The sequence below is a fragment of the Labeo rohita genome, unplaced genomic scaffold (assembly GCF_022985175.1).
Source record: "Labeo rohita strain BAU-BD-2019 unplaced genomic scaffold, IGBB_LRoh.1.0 scaffold_297, whole genome shotgun sequence".
Classification (NCBI taxonomy): Eukaryota; Metazoa; Chordata; class Actinopteri; order Cypriniformes; family Cyprinidae; genus Labeo; species Labeo rohita.
The window spans coordinates 72297-85531 of record NW_026129214.1 but is presented as its reverse complement, the minus strand read 5'-3'; the positions used below and the strand labels follow the sequence as shown (position 1 = coordinate 85531).

General features: G+C 35.5%; 2 protein-coding genes across 3 annotated transcripts in view; one reads left to right on the top strand and one right to left on the bottom strand.

The window, feature by feature from the left end:
- Positions 1 to 800: 800 nt before the first annotated feature.
- Positions 801 to 5518, bottom strand: si:dkey-17o15.2 (H/ACA ribonucleoprotein complex subunit 1). Its single transcript, XM_051102801.1, has 9 exons — positions 5147 to 5518; positions 4387 to 4533; positions 4119 to 4216; positions 3910 to 4001; positions 2343 to 2400; positions 2179 to 2231; positions 1979 to 2050; positions 1765 to 1888; positions 801 to 1587 (listed from the first exon to the last, which is right to left on the bottom strand). The coding sequence occupies exons 1-9, from the start codon at positions 5232 to 5234 to the stop codon at positions 1270 to 1272; spliced, it is 1050 nt and encodes a 349-aa protein (XP_050958758.1). The 5' UTR covers positions 5235 to 5518; the 3' UTR covers positions 801 to 1269.
- Positions 5519 to 7645: 2127 nt separating this feature from the next.
- Positions 7646 to 13235, top strand: part of LOC127160150 (leucine-rich repeat and calponin homology domain-containing protein 2) — a 49748-nt gene continuing 44158 nt past the window's right edge. For both annotated transcript variants that reach the window (XM_051102803.1, XM_051102804.1), the window contains exon 1: positions 7646 to 7895. In XM_051102803.1, coding sequence (XP_050958760.1) covers positions 7652 to 7895 — 244 coding nt within the window. In that variant the 5' untranslated portion in view covers positions 7646 to 7651. The remainder of the gene's footprint in view (positions 7896 to 13235) is intronic.

Sequence of the window (13235 nt, the reverse complement as noted above, 5' to 3'; positions counted from 1 at the left end):
TAAAAAATTGTATAGTTTTTAAGCACAAAAGCTTGTGTAGCACAGGCTCTGGGATGCGCGTCCACGATGCTACGAATCACGTAATTCATCGTCTGTGTACTCTGGCTCAAAAAGGTAAGAGTATGGCGGGAAAAACTCTCATTCTCATTCGAACATCTCATTTTCTCCTACAACTTCAGAATTGTCAGACATCGTTGTACCTTTTTGTTTGAAAACGGGCGTTTGACTTACTTAGTCTTTGCGCTTTAGCTTCGTAAACACTTGTTCTGTAGTTTTGCCTACGTTCCGCTTGACCTTTCAGCGTGATTCAATAGTATGTATAGTGTTGTGGACGCGGATCCCAGAGCTAGTGCTGCACGAGCTTTTGTGCTTAAAACGTATAAAATTCTTTATTTATCAAAAAAAATGACCGATTGTTTCGCTAGATAGGACCCTTCTTCCTTGGCTGGCATTGTCATCTTGGCCTTGGATGACAAGGGGGTGAGTAAATTATTTGTAAATTGTTGTTCTTGATATGGAGTTCTCCTTTAATTTACGGCTATTGTGTAAATAACACGTAATCATGTAATCTAGTAACTGTAGTCTGATTATGAGTATTTTAAAATGTAATTCAATCTAATTACAGGCACTTAATTTTTGGAATCTGATTACATAATCCAGATTACATGTAATCAGTTACTACCCAGCTCTGGTCACTGTTAACCAAAACTGTTTCTCTTTAGATAGTTCTCTCTATCTCAGATTGTCCAAATAAACGGAGAGACAGACAGACAACACACAATCATTATTCAAAAAATAAAAAATGTTCATTGGTGTTTATTGATATAATGATATCAAATGTAAACAACTTTTTGAGTATTTACATTTTACTTGAAGCATAGGATACAATTGCTATTACTGAGATAACCTCTTCTAGTGTCAGAATCCAAAACAGTATTTACACTGTATTTAAAGAGGCACTTCATTACCCTCTAAGGTGCCATTCATAATTGTATTTTTCCATAACCTAAAAATGTAAAAATTTCATCATATAACAATCAAATTCATTTTTCTTTAAAAAGACAATATTTTGTTTGTACACTGCAATAAAATCCCCTTATCCCGCTTTCAGAAATTTCTAAAATATTTAGATGAATGACATCATTACAGTGAATAGCAAATGCAGCAAAATGATTTTTTTTCTCTTTCACCCCAATATTGTCACCCCAAAATTTCAGTGCATCACAGTAAACAGTACTACTTCATAAAATCGAATGGCCATACTTCTAATCACTGAAGAGTTACTGTTCGATTGGCTCCTCTTGATCCTCCCCTCCCTCTTCTCAAGCCTCTCCCTCCTCTTGTAATACCAACCCCTCCTCTTCCTCTGCCTCTGTCACCTCCCATAATGTTTCCTCTTCCTCTGCCTCTTCCACCACCTATAATATTTCCTTGTCCTCTACCTCGTCCACCCCCAACAATGTTTCCTCTTCCTCCACCTCCTCCAACAGCTCCTCTTCCTCTTCCTCTTCCAACACCTCTTCCCCGGCCCCGTCCTCGCCCTCTTAACCTCAGGTCAGTGAAACGGTCATTAAGGTATACGGCAGTCTGCAAAACAAAATAAAAACAGACACTCTAAAAGCTGAAGAACAGTTTAATCATGCATGTTTATAGAAAATAAAAAATCTTTACTGTCTTTACGCACATAAAGCCAATAAAATGCAAAAAATGTCTGACTTTCCCACTTTACTGGGTGTACAGGCTCTGTTGGATGGCTAAACTCACCTGGTTAGTAGTTGCCTTGTAGTTAAATTGCAGAGGAATCCCCTTAGGTGAAGAATTACCGGCTCCTCTAGATGATCTGCCCCTTAACACTACCCCACCCCTCCTAGCCTGACTAGAAGTCTTCCTGATAAAGTGAAAAAAGTGAGAAGAAGATAAACAAAGAGAAATGTACAACCAGTGAATGAGAAAGAAGTGAGAAGGTTCATTTACTCACACAGTGACAGGTGCAGATTTAGCATTTGGCAGGGAAACTGTCAGCGTGGAGCCAGATGGTGCTGTTCTTCGACTTCAGCATGTGTGTGGATGTGGGAGTGACAGACACAGAGAGAGAAAACGAACAAAGACATTTCATTTACACACCTTGAGATTACTTTTCGGAATATAGAGTCATATTCTCGTGTAATTAAAACTCACCTTCTTATTGTCTCATACTTCTGTAATTTCTCCGCCCTTTTTGTAGCGGAATACTGCAGTAACCACAACAGAACACAGAAATGTCAGTCTAAAATGTATTAACAGAATGGTCTATCCATTTATAATGTGAATGCTTTTTTATTAATAGAAACTCTCCTTCTTACCCCTCTGTCTAATAGAAATGGTCTTCCACCCCTTTGTCCCCTTGCTGACAATGCACCCCTACAACAACATCAGCAATCAATTATATTAAACTGCAGATTGTGCTATGCTGATTTTGTTTGTTTGTTTTTTTAATAGAAAATTAATACTTTTATTTATCAAGGATGATTTAAATCGGTCAAAAGTGATGATAAAGACATTTATAATGTTACAAAAGATTTCCATTTCAGATAAATGCTGTTCTTCTGAACTTTCTATTCATCAAAGAAACCTGAACCCTACTCAGCTGTTTTTAACAAAATAATAATAATAATAAATGTTTTTTGAGCAGCAAATTAGAATATTAAAATGATTTCTGAAGGATCATTTGACATGAAAGACTGGACTAATGATGCTAAAAATTCAGCTTTAAAATCACAGGAATAAATTACATTTGAAAATATTCAAATAGAAACCAATTATTTTAAATAGTAAACATATTTCTAAATTTTACTGTTTTTGCTGTACTTTGGATCAAATAAATGCAGCTGGGTGAGCAGAAGAGATCTTTTTAAAAACCATTAAAAATCTTACTGTTTAAAAACATTTGAGTTGTAGTGTATTTTTCCCATTTGTTGTTCTGTTATTTTTTATTTATATATTCGATTTTTTTAATGTTTGTGAAATCATCAAGTCTCTTATGCTCACCAAGGCTGCATTTATTTAATCAAAAATACAGTAAAACAGTAATATTCTTAAATATTATTATGATTTAAATTATTATTTTAATATATTTAAAAGTGTCATTTATTCCTATGATGACTGAAATAATTTTTATATGCTAATTTGGTGTGTAGAGAGAAAAAAAAAGTAAATAAAAACAGTTAATAATAGAATAGAAATCTTTTTGTAATATTATAAATCTTTACTGTCACTTTTGATCATGTAAATTACTCTTTACTGAACAGAACTATTAATTTCTTAATACTTAATAAAAAAAAACCCTACTGACTCTAAACTTTTGAACGGTAGTGTATATCTCCGCTTTTGTGCTCTAGACCTTCTTCAAGGTCGGAATTTTTTCGAGATGATAAGCTGCAGCTGCATCATCCTAAGCTTCTCTTTGAAGCAACACTGACCATTTCAGCCTTGGCTGCATGGAAAGATTTTCTATTACTTTTCTTTTCTACATCTGTGACTTTCAGTGTTTATATTTACACAGCTCCGAAAAGAATTATAAACTGGAAGACTACTTCCCATGAAAACCACCTTCACCACTTAGCACATATGTCATAAAATATCATATTGTCCTGCTCACTGTATTGTAGAGAACATAAAAATAAATACTTTATTATATAACAATAGGTACTTTATACTGGGAATCTTGAATTTTACTGGTAAGGATAAGTTTGGATATAAAATATAAAAAACCCAATATTCATCAATTGTTAGTCTTTAGTAATTAAGCATACCGTATTATGATTATTATTATAGTATGGTATTTTATTATTCATAGTTTTGATATGGCAGCAAAACCCCATAACAGAATTTATAAATGAAAATATTAAAAGAGAGAAAAGGGTGTAGAACCTTGTCAGTCCGCCTCCTCTTCCTCTACCTCTTCCTCGTCCCCTGAATGTCCCCCGCGATGTGAATGTGGTCTGATCAAATGTTTCACCTGTCTATGATACACAGTAGAAACATCTTAAAAAATACAAATCTCCTTATTAGCATAGGACACAGGGTATGAAATTAAAAATGAAATATTTTAGAACCAGAAACAATACAAATATTTATACCGTGGCAGCAGCAGCAGCTGTATTTAGTGAACCCCTTCTTGACATCATGCCCCTCCCGGATCCCCTTTGTCTACTCAAACCTCTCACTCTGCCGGGCCCTGTGAGACAAAACTCTATGAGAAACTTACGTGTTTCAACTCTTCACTTTACGCATTTTTACCTTTTAAAACAGATCATCCCAGACAGAAGTCATATGCCAAACAGTCTAAATGTGTCAGCGGTCACACATTTAAGAGATAAGACACAGTCTTAAGTATCAAAAGCTTGCCTTGGTACTGCTGCGCTCCTCGTCTGAGTCCCCTCTGTTGCTGTGGAACCTGGTTGAATTTCTTCAAGACGTTGTTCCTGTTAACAGCACGTTTAGTTTTAGCTCTGTTTGCCTTCTGTTCCTTTTTATTCAGCTTTATAATGTCATCTGTGAAAACAAAAGGAACAAAGAGTTTCACGTCTGTTTTACTTTAAAAGGACCTCTAAAGCAAACATTAACTTTAAAATGAATGCTAAAGATAAAATTTGGATGCACTACTTGTTTGAGCTGAATAGTAAAAGACTTTGCAGCATATTAGGCTCTTTACGTTTTTATTTTACGCTTGTTTATCTGATGAGTGGGTGGGTTTCTTATTTAAAACCCCTCTCAATATGCCACTTATGCATGATAAATCGACACTATATATTTACAGCATCAGCTGTGCAGATTTGTTGACTAAACAATGAAGGACTGTAGTAATATGGCTGACTGCTCCTTGTCATTTACTGTGGCTACAGATGTTTATAGTCCATTTTTACTTTACCTGTTGCTTCTTTTTAGTCATTCACAAATCACACATCAGCTCAGTCATTTATTATCATGCTAAACTCAAGGTAAATGATGTGTGTGTACGAGCACGTTGGTTTGACAGCTGTTGAATGTATGTGACAGCTGACCGCTTTTGCTCTACACGTCAACACAGAAGCGAAACCGACGGTTCCTGCCAACTCATCCAAATCACAATGCCTTTAAGTTAATGTCTCGCCTCGCAATTACTAACCTAATGACAAGTCGATTTTGTCCGAGGTTGAAGCGTGTGGCTCCTGCATTTGCTCTGTACTCTCCATCTGAACATCATTCTCGCCCATTTCGCCTTTTTATGTCGTCGGAACGCACGCAAAAGTTTCGGAAGCGTCGCGTCTAACACCCAAGTATTTACACTCGATAACTTCCAAAGGTTTGTCGACACAGAAATGCCAGTGACGACACGAACTATGCAACTTTTTTAAATCGACCCGGTTTCAGTGCGCTTTCTTTGTGTTTATTTGTGTCGATCAAGTCAATGGTGAGTCCAAGCAGCGTGACCCAGCCCAGCAGCGCAATGAATCTGACGACCAATGTGACAAGAGCCCCAAAATAGCGCCGTGTCTAATCCCGGTAGGCAGGTCTTTCCAAGGTGCTTTACAACACAACTAGCGGCAGGAATTCAATTCTTTATAATATTTTGCTCAGGTATTTTATTGTTGTGGTAACACTTTACAATAAGGTTCATTAGTTAATAAGAGTTAACCACTTTGTTTAACATTAATTAAGACTGAACAATACTTCCACAGCATTTATTAATCTTACTTAATGTTAATTTTAGCATTTACTGCATTATTGTAATCACAAGTTATGTTTACATAATGCACTGTGAACTAATATGAACAAACAGTGAACCACTGTATTTTTATTAACTGACTTTAACGAAGATTAATAAATAATGTAGCCTAATAAATGTAACCAAATTTCATTTTTTTCAAATGTTCCAGTGTAAACAAAACAATTCTTTTTTTAGAACTGTTTTAATAAAAGTTAATTAACATACTTTTTCCATATATTCATACAATATTTAAAAATCATTATAAAGACAATTATAAACACAGTGTTTATACACTAGCTCAGTCTATTTTTTTGGTAACTGTAATGCATTTATAGTTTTTTCTTTATACAGTGATGATGAAAGGATGCAGTTTTCAAGCGACTAGGTAAATATGCACCCTCTGATCTCTGAGGTTTTAATGAACATATATATATATATATATATATATATATGAAGAGTTCAGATGCAAAACCAGCTAAATCCATCTGACATCTTTCTTTAAAAAATGCATTTTATCAGGCTCAGATGTATAGGTTTCTATGTAAGTACTGGTACTTCTGATTGGGCTGAGGCTGGTATTTTAGTGAGTTTGAAGTAAAAGTATTTGATGGACGTATAATATGCGTCAAGAGAATTCACTCAGTATCATTATGTCATTTTTGACTGAGATGGCTTTTAGCTGGTTTTGCATCTGAACTCTCAAAAGTTTTTGAACAGTAAGAGTTTTAATGTTTTTTAAAGAAGTCTCTAATGCTCACAAAGCCTGCATTTATTTGATCCATAGTACAGCAAAAACGGTACAATTCTGAAATATTTTTACTTAAATTTTTTCAGGTTTCTTTGATGAATAGAAAGTTTAGAAGAACAGCATTTATCTAAAATAGAATTTTTTTGTAACATTATAAATGTCTTTATAATCACTTTTAATCAATTTAAAGCATCCTTACATCCTACAAGTATCAATTTCTAATTTCTTTCCCAAAAACAGAAAAGTGTCATGTGACACCGCTACAGTAATTATGCTGAATATTCAGCTTGATCACAGGAATAAATTACTTTTTAAAATATATTCACATAGAAAGCAGTTATTTTAAATAGTAAAAAGTAGTTAAAAATAGTTAAAATTTTACTGTTTTTACTTTGGTTAAAAAAAAAAACGCCGGCTTGCTGAGCAGAAGAACATTAAAAATCTTACTGTTCAAAAACTTTTAGTGTAGTGTATATCAATGTTTATATTACATTAATAATGTAATGTAGTCTAATACAATAACTGTTTCCTAGTATGTATACTTGTTAAGACATTTTGTTTTGACGTCCATTAAGGGGTTTTAAGCTTTAATTATGGAGGGTATTAACTCGCCACAGTACTTTGTAATTCCCATGCCCTGGTATTATTGACGGGGATTATCATTATTAGTGGCGAGTCTTTTCTTCATTCAGCCGCCAGGGTTCGCCTCTGAGCTCAGGGCGCATGGCCCTTTTTTCTGTTCCACACCAACCACAACTGAACACCCGCCGAGTACCACATGAAAGAAGATAAGACACGCCCTAAAAGGAAAATCATTAAACCTTATTTCTATATCATTTCACTCGACACTCACCATAAAAACGTTTAAAAAACGCCCCGGGTGTGACAAAGCTACAGCTGAAGGTTTTATAAGTGCTTCAAACACTATCACATAAATATTCCCGATGACAAGTAACATAATATCGGTTGACTTAATTAAAATAAAAAGGAAAGCATGAATTGGCAAGTACTGCTCACTCTCTAAATTGGTTAAACAGTACCTGCCGTTACTCCAACGCTAGTCCCCCGCCCCTTTCCAGTAGTAGCCCGTCCCCTCCCCACCTCCGTCTGCGTCGTCTGCGCATGCGCGGTACGCCAGGCAGCCCCCTATTATTATTGTAAGAATAATTTCACGTATGAAAATGGCGGCGAGTCAGGGAGCTGTAGGACCTGCGGCGGCTCTCCAGAGCCAGCATTATCCGAATGTCGCGCACTGGAACCCGGGCGTGATTCAACAGCAGCAGCACCCGCTACACACTGCCCGCAGTCTGGAACGCGCACTGGAAGATGCCGTCTGCTCCGGGATGCTCAACATCAGCGGAAGAAAACTGCGCGACTACCCGGGGCTCAACTACGATCTGACCGATACTACACAAGCAGGTGGGTCCCTCGGATGTGGGCTAATCTCCCTGCGTGCTCCACTGACCCGCTTCTCGCGATTCTTGGCTTGAGAGGACAACAAAAAGACACATAAAGCGAAGAGCGTGGATGCCTTTTGGTGCATTTGCGCGGTGTGTCAATGGGTGTTTGAGTGTTGGATACAATAGCCAGTGCACATGGTGCTTGTACGAGGAAAAACCGATAGTATCACGCTGTATCTCTTGCGTTTATCCTATCCAGCGTGGTGTGACAAACCCATTTATAGCTGGCATTTCTGTCTAAAAGCCACTGGCATCTTTGGTTGTTTTGGTTTCACATTTCACTTTCCCCAAACCATATTTCATGTATGACTAAAATTGGAAAGAGCACTTCAGCTGAAACAAAATAAACAATCCTCCTTAACCTTTGCTCCAGTAATTCGGCAGGTTTTAACATGCGAACCCGTAGAAACCACATATGCACCTTATCTATGTTGCGAGTACGCAACAGAACTAGAATGCTCCCTTTGTGTTTGACAGCCGTTTCATTTATCATTATGGGAATAGTTTATTTAGCGGTTATGGTGTTTAAACGTTGGCGAAAAGCAGTTTTACAAGCACAGTAAATGCAGATAGAGGCTGTACTGCCAGACAAAAGATGCTGCTTGGTCTCTATAATCTATCACCCGCCTTTCTTCATCCTCTCAGTGGAAGTCAGTGTGCAAGCAGCTCCGGATTTAATGCAAACACGTATTTGACTAATATTTAGTGTTGTGATTTAGATATTTCTAATAGTATTAAACGCTATTGTTTATGTAAATCATCTTTGGTTTAGCAAATCACAGATTGTGCAAGTGAGCTGCACTGTTGTAAATATTTCAGCATGAAGTGAATTAGCTACATTTCAATTTGTTTCTGGAGATGTGGTTAGAAATTAAATGGCTGCATCTCTTTTGGAAGTGTCTGTGGTCTGTAATGGTAGTCTTGCTGCAGCAAACAGCCATTCAGATGTAAGGCAGACAGTGGGAGGAGGGACACTAATCCATTCATTCATGCACACCTTACACACAGCATCATGTCTACACTCCCATTCAACTGTATTGAGTTCCGCTATTGAATAGGTCTTTTGTGGATATTTGGCTGTGTCTTACAGCCATTTTCACTGTATGAAGGGTCATTTGTTTATATCAAGCCTTGTGTTTTGAATCTCTCGGATGGCTTGTTTGCTAAAAGAAGCCTGTGGTTGTTGTAGATAAGGCTGGGTGTTCACTGGTATCGCTGTTTCTGTCAGGGTCGCTGGCATACAGATGGCATTTGTTGATAGTATAAGGCTACTTGTGTGCACTTTTGTTTGTGTGCATGTGTACGCGTGTATTTGAAAGAGGAAATAGTTGAATGTGCACCAGACTGAGGAAGTGACTTTGCCGCTGACTCAACTGGAGATGTATGACTGTGTTTCTGCATTAAGAGAAGAGATCCCTCAATCTTGCAATCTGTGCTGACATTTGTGAGAATGAGATTGCTTGTGTGCTTGTCAGTTTTTGTGTGTGTTTGACAGTTTGACTAGGCTTGAGTATGTATGGTAGGCATGTGATGTGTGTGGTGTGAGTCTGTTCCAGTGGCTCAAGTGACCCACTTGGCAGTCCTTGCTATTATTGGCTGTGTTTGGCCACAAACTTAACACTGGGGTATGAAGACACCCCCTGTCTCTGATGTTAAACTCTGACAAAGTTGAACAATTTCCTCTTTGTCTTTCTTGATTTCTTTTGACCCACAGTTTTTATCATGACTAATCATAATCTAAACAACAACAGTCAGCGTTTTGCTGTGTATAGCTTTGTCATCATATGTGCTTTCATTGATAAACTGGATTCTGTTTCTGTGAATTGTCTTTGTATGAGTTAAATGAATGTGTTTTAGAACTGGGTATCAGCTGCTACCTATACATATGTCCCAATTTAGTACATTGCAATGCATCATAATATCATTCTGTAACTGGATCAGTTTCAATCCCATACGCAGTTTACTTTAAAATTGTCCAATACTGTGTTTACTGTGCTACATACAAAGGTTGCAGTGTTTACACTTATTTAGTTGACCCGCTTCTTCATTAATTGAACCTATTTAGGAAATTATATTAAATAAAATATAAACTAATATTTAGGAAATTGTAGGAAATAAAATATAACCTAAATACTGATGCAATATTATAAGAAAAAGAATAGCAATATATTGATATATGACTGATACTAATTCTGTACAAGTGTTATTTTAGTATTATTTATATAATATTATTAAAGTGTTTCTTAGTATTTTAAATTAGATTATCTTTTTTATATTTTAGTTGATTTTTTTTTGTGCTTTTGTCATTTATATATATATATAATATATATATTATTTCTTTTTATCTTTTTAAATATTTCTATATTGCTTTTATTTAATTTATTTTAGTTTTAGAGATAGTAATTTAGTAACAAACTTATTTGTTATAGTGTAGTTACCGAGAGAATATTTCTAATTCCCATTTAAGTTTTTTGATTTATGAAATAAAATATAAACTAATATTTAGGAAATTGTATGTGATAAAACATAAACTAAGTATTGATGCAATATTGTGAGAAAAAGAATAGCAATATATTGATATATGACCCTATTTGATTCTGCACAAGTGTTATTTTAGTAATTTTAGTATTATTTATATATTATTATTATAGTATACGTTAGTATTTTGAATTAGCTTTTTTATATTTTTAGTTGATTTTTTTTTTTTTTATGTGCTTTTGTCATTTATATTATTATTATTTGTAATAATCCTAAATTGTTTTTATTTATTTATTTACTTTTGTTTTAGTAATTTAGTAACAAACTTATTTATAACAGGTTAGTTGCCAGGAGTAGATTTTTAAAATTTATTATTTATATTTTTTCTCAGCTTGATTTTGATTATAAAACAAATTTTTAATAGTTTTATTTGATAATAACAACATTGTTCTGAACACATGTAAAGTTTATTGCAAGTGAGTAAATGTATATCCCACCACTTGTCTTGTGTGCAACAAATGCTTTAAATGCTGAAAAAAGTGAGATTTACATAAACAACAATGGTTAAAGGCAGTGTGCAGGTCTATTTATGTCACTGCAGAAGTGAAGTTTGAAAGACTGAAGTTAAAGTTCATGTACTCAAAGTCTGACCTGATGTGAGATTGTTGGGTTTTTAGTCTAATCTAGGTGTTTGTCAGAGAGAATGACCAATAAGTTTTTGCATTATCTTTACATAGTTGTAAAGTAAATATGATATTTTTAAAGGGGTCATCGGATGCTAAGTTCACGTTTTCATGTTGTTTGAACATTAATGTGTGTTGGCAGTGTATGTACAAATCTACCCTATAATGATAAAAATCCATGCAGTGGTTTTTAATTCATCTGTAAAAATAATATCCCCTTTTTCAAATCGAGCCGTTCTCAGATGCCTGTCGGTGTGCCGTCACACCCACAGAGGCCGCTCCCACAATAGTTGATTGACATGAGCTCTTACCCCAGACCAGCTGTCACAGTCCAGTAACTTTCCTTGTTTTGATGCCGGAGCAGGGATGTAAGTTAGACAAGAATATCTCAGATTGAGCGACTGAGGTGTTGTGTTGATGGATGTAGTAATGAGCATAGTGGTCGTCATTTACTCCCGACATCTGAGCCGCTGAAGATGCAGTAGATTACATTTGTTTGTGAATTAAATGCGCCTCCGGATCTACATATATCCGTCTATGTTCGCGCAAATCATTCATGATCCAGCTTCACTTACAGCAGAAGTGTATATAAGCGTTTTTTTATGAATCTTTGCGATCGCCTTTCCTTATAACATGGTAGTTAGGAAGTTTAGTGGCTAAATGCGGCTAAAGTAAACAAGATCGTCATTCCACAGAGAGAAGAGAGGGGCGGGGTGAGCAAAGCTCATTTGCATTTAAAGGAACAACCCCTTAGAATGAGATGATTTTTGCAGAGCTCATTTTGACAAGGTAAAAAAAGGTGTTGTTTTACAAAACCATTGAGAATTTTTAATCAAAGTATATTAGAGACTTTTCATTAAGACCCTAAAGAATCATATCAACTTGGGCATCCGATGACCCCTTTAATGATGTTAATGGAGACAAAAGAAGGAGGTTAAATGATGAATGTTAATAAATATTGATTTATTTTCTTTTAATGTCAGTGCAGCAGACTTTTAGCTGTTGTATACACTATAGAATGTTCAAGTGCAAAGCTGTCTTTCATGAAAATGACTTGAATTAAGGCAGTTTGTGGTCATGCGTGTGTATGAAATATGCATGTATCCGCTATGCACACGTGGTGTTGCTTTTAGTATCCCAGCATTAAATGCTGATGCAGATGTATGCCTAATGCTAGTCATAAGTGATATTTAGGCTTAAAGGCACAATATTTCAACTGCCATTGACTGTCAGAGATTGTCAAGGATATTATACCATCAGAAATTAATCAAAGACCTTATTTAGATTTGAGACAAAACGTAAGTTCATACGGATTCCTGCATGTGAGTTAAAAACCTGAAAGCTTGTGCTAGAATATATAACAGAAAATGATGTTCAGCCCAAATGTTCATGGAAAACATATAGCTTAGGGTATTTTATACATGATCCAAAAATCAAAATTCATTGGTCATTTATTTAAATGTTTTCATATGTGAAGTACATTTAATTGCTTGTGCTCTATTGACAGACACATCCTCTCTCTCTCTGGGCAGAACTCTTGGGCTCATGACATCATAGTGCTTTAGAGGAAGTGGTCATAAGATGAAAGGTTAAAGAACCCTTCTCGCATTTCTGAATTTAGAATGTGGAAGTAAAGAATAGCAGGTTAAACTGTGCAGCCAGCATATGAGGTTAAAATATAGAAGACCATTGCAAATATTATTGTAATGTTCACTTTTGCTCCAACAGCTATAGAAAAAAAATCAAATTTCCCAGACTTTTTTAAAAAGAGCAAATAATGAGAGCTATGGTTTACAAGTGTCGAATTTGCTGTCACTCAACGACTGTATCTGAAACTGTATGCTTGGGCTGTCTAGTTCAATTAATCTAATCATGTATACATTTAATTGTTGTGAGCACTAAGCAATTTTGTGTCAAATCAGCATCAGTCACATTTCTTAAACGTTAACCAAAAGAAAAAAACCAGAAAGAAGCAACCTGTAGGTTTTTGATACATATCAACATCAAACTGAATATCAATAAAATGTAATGCCATATGAAGAATCAGTCAAGAAAAATGTCCCAGCTACTGCATGGCGAAATACCTCTGAGTCTGAAACTATCCTCTGATTACTATAACCTCTGTGTTATTAGAAATC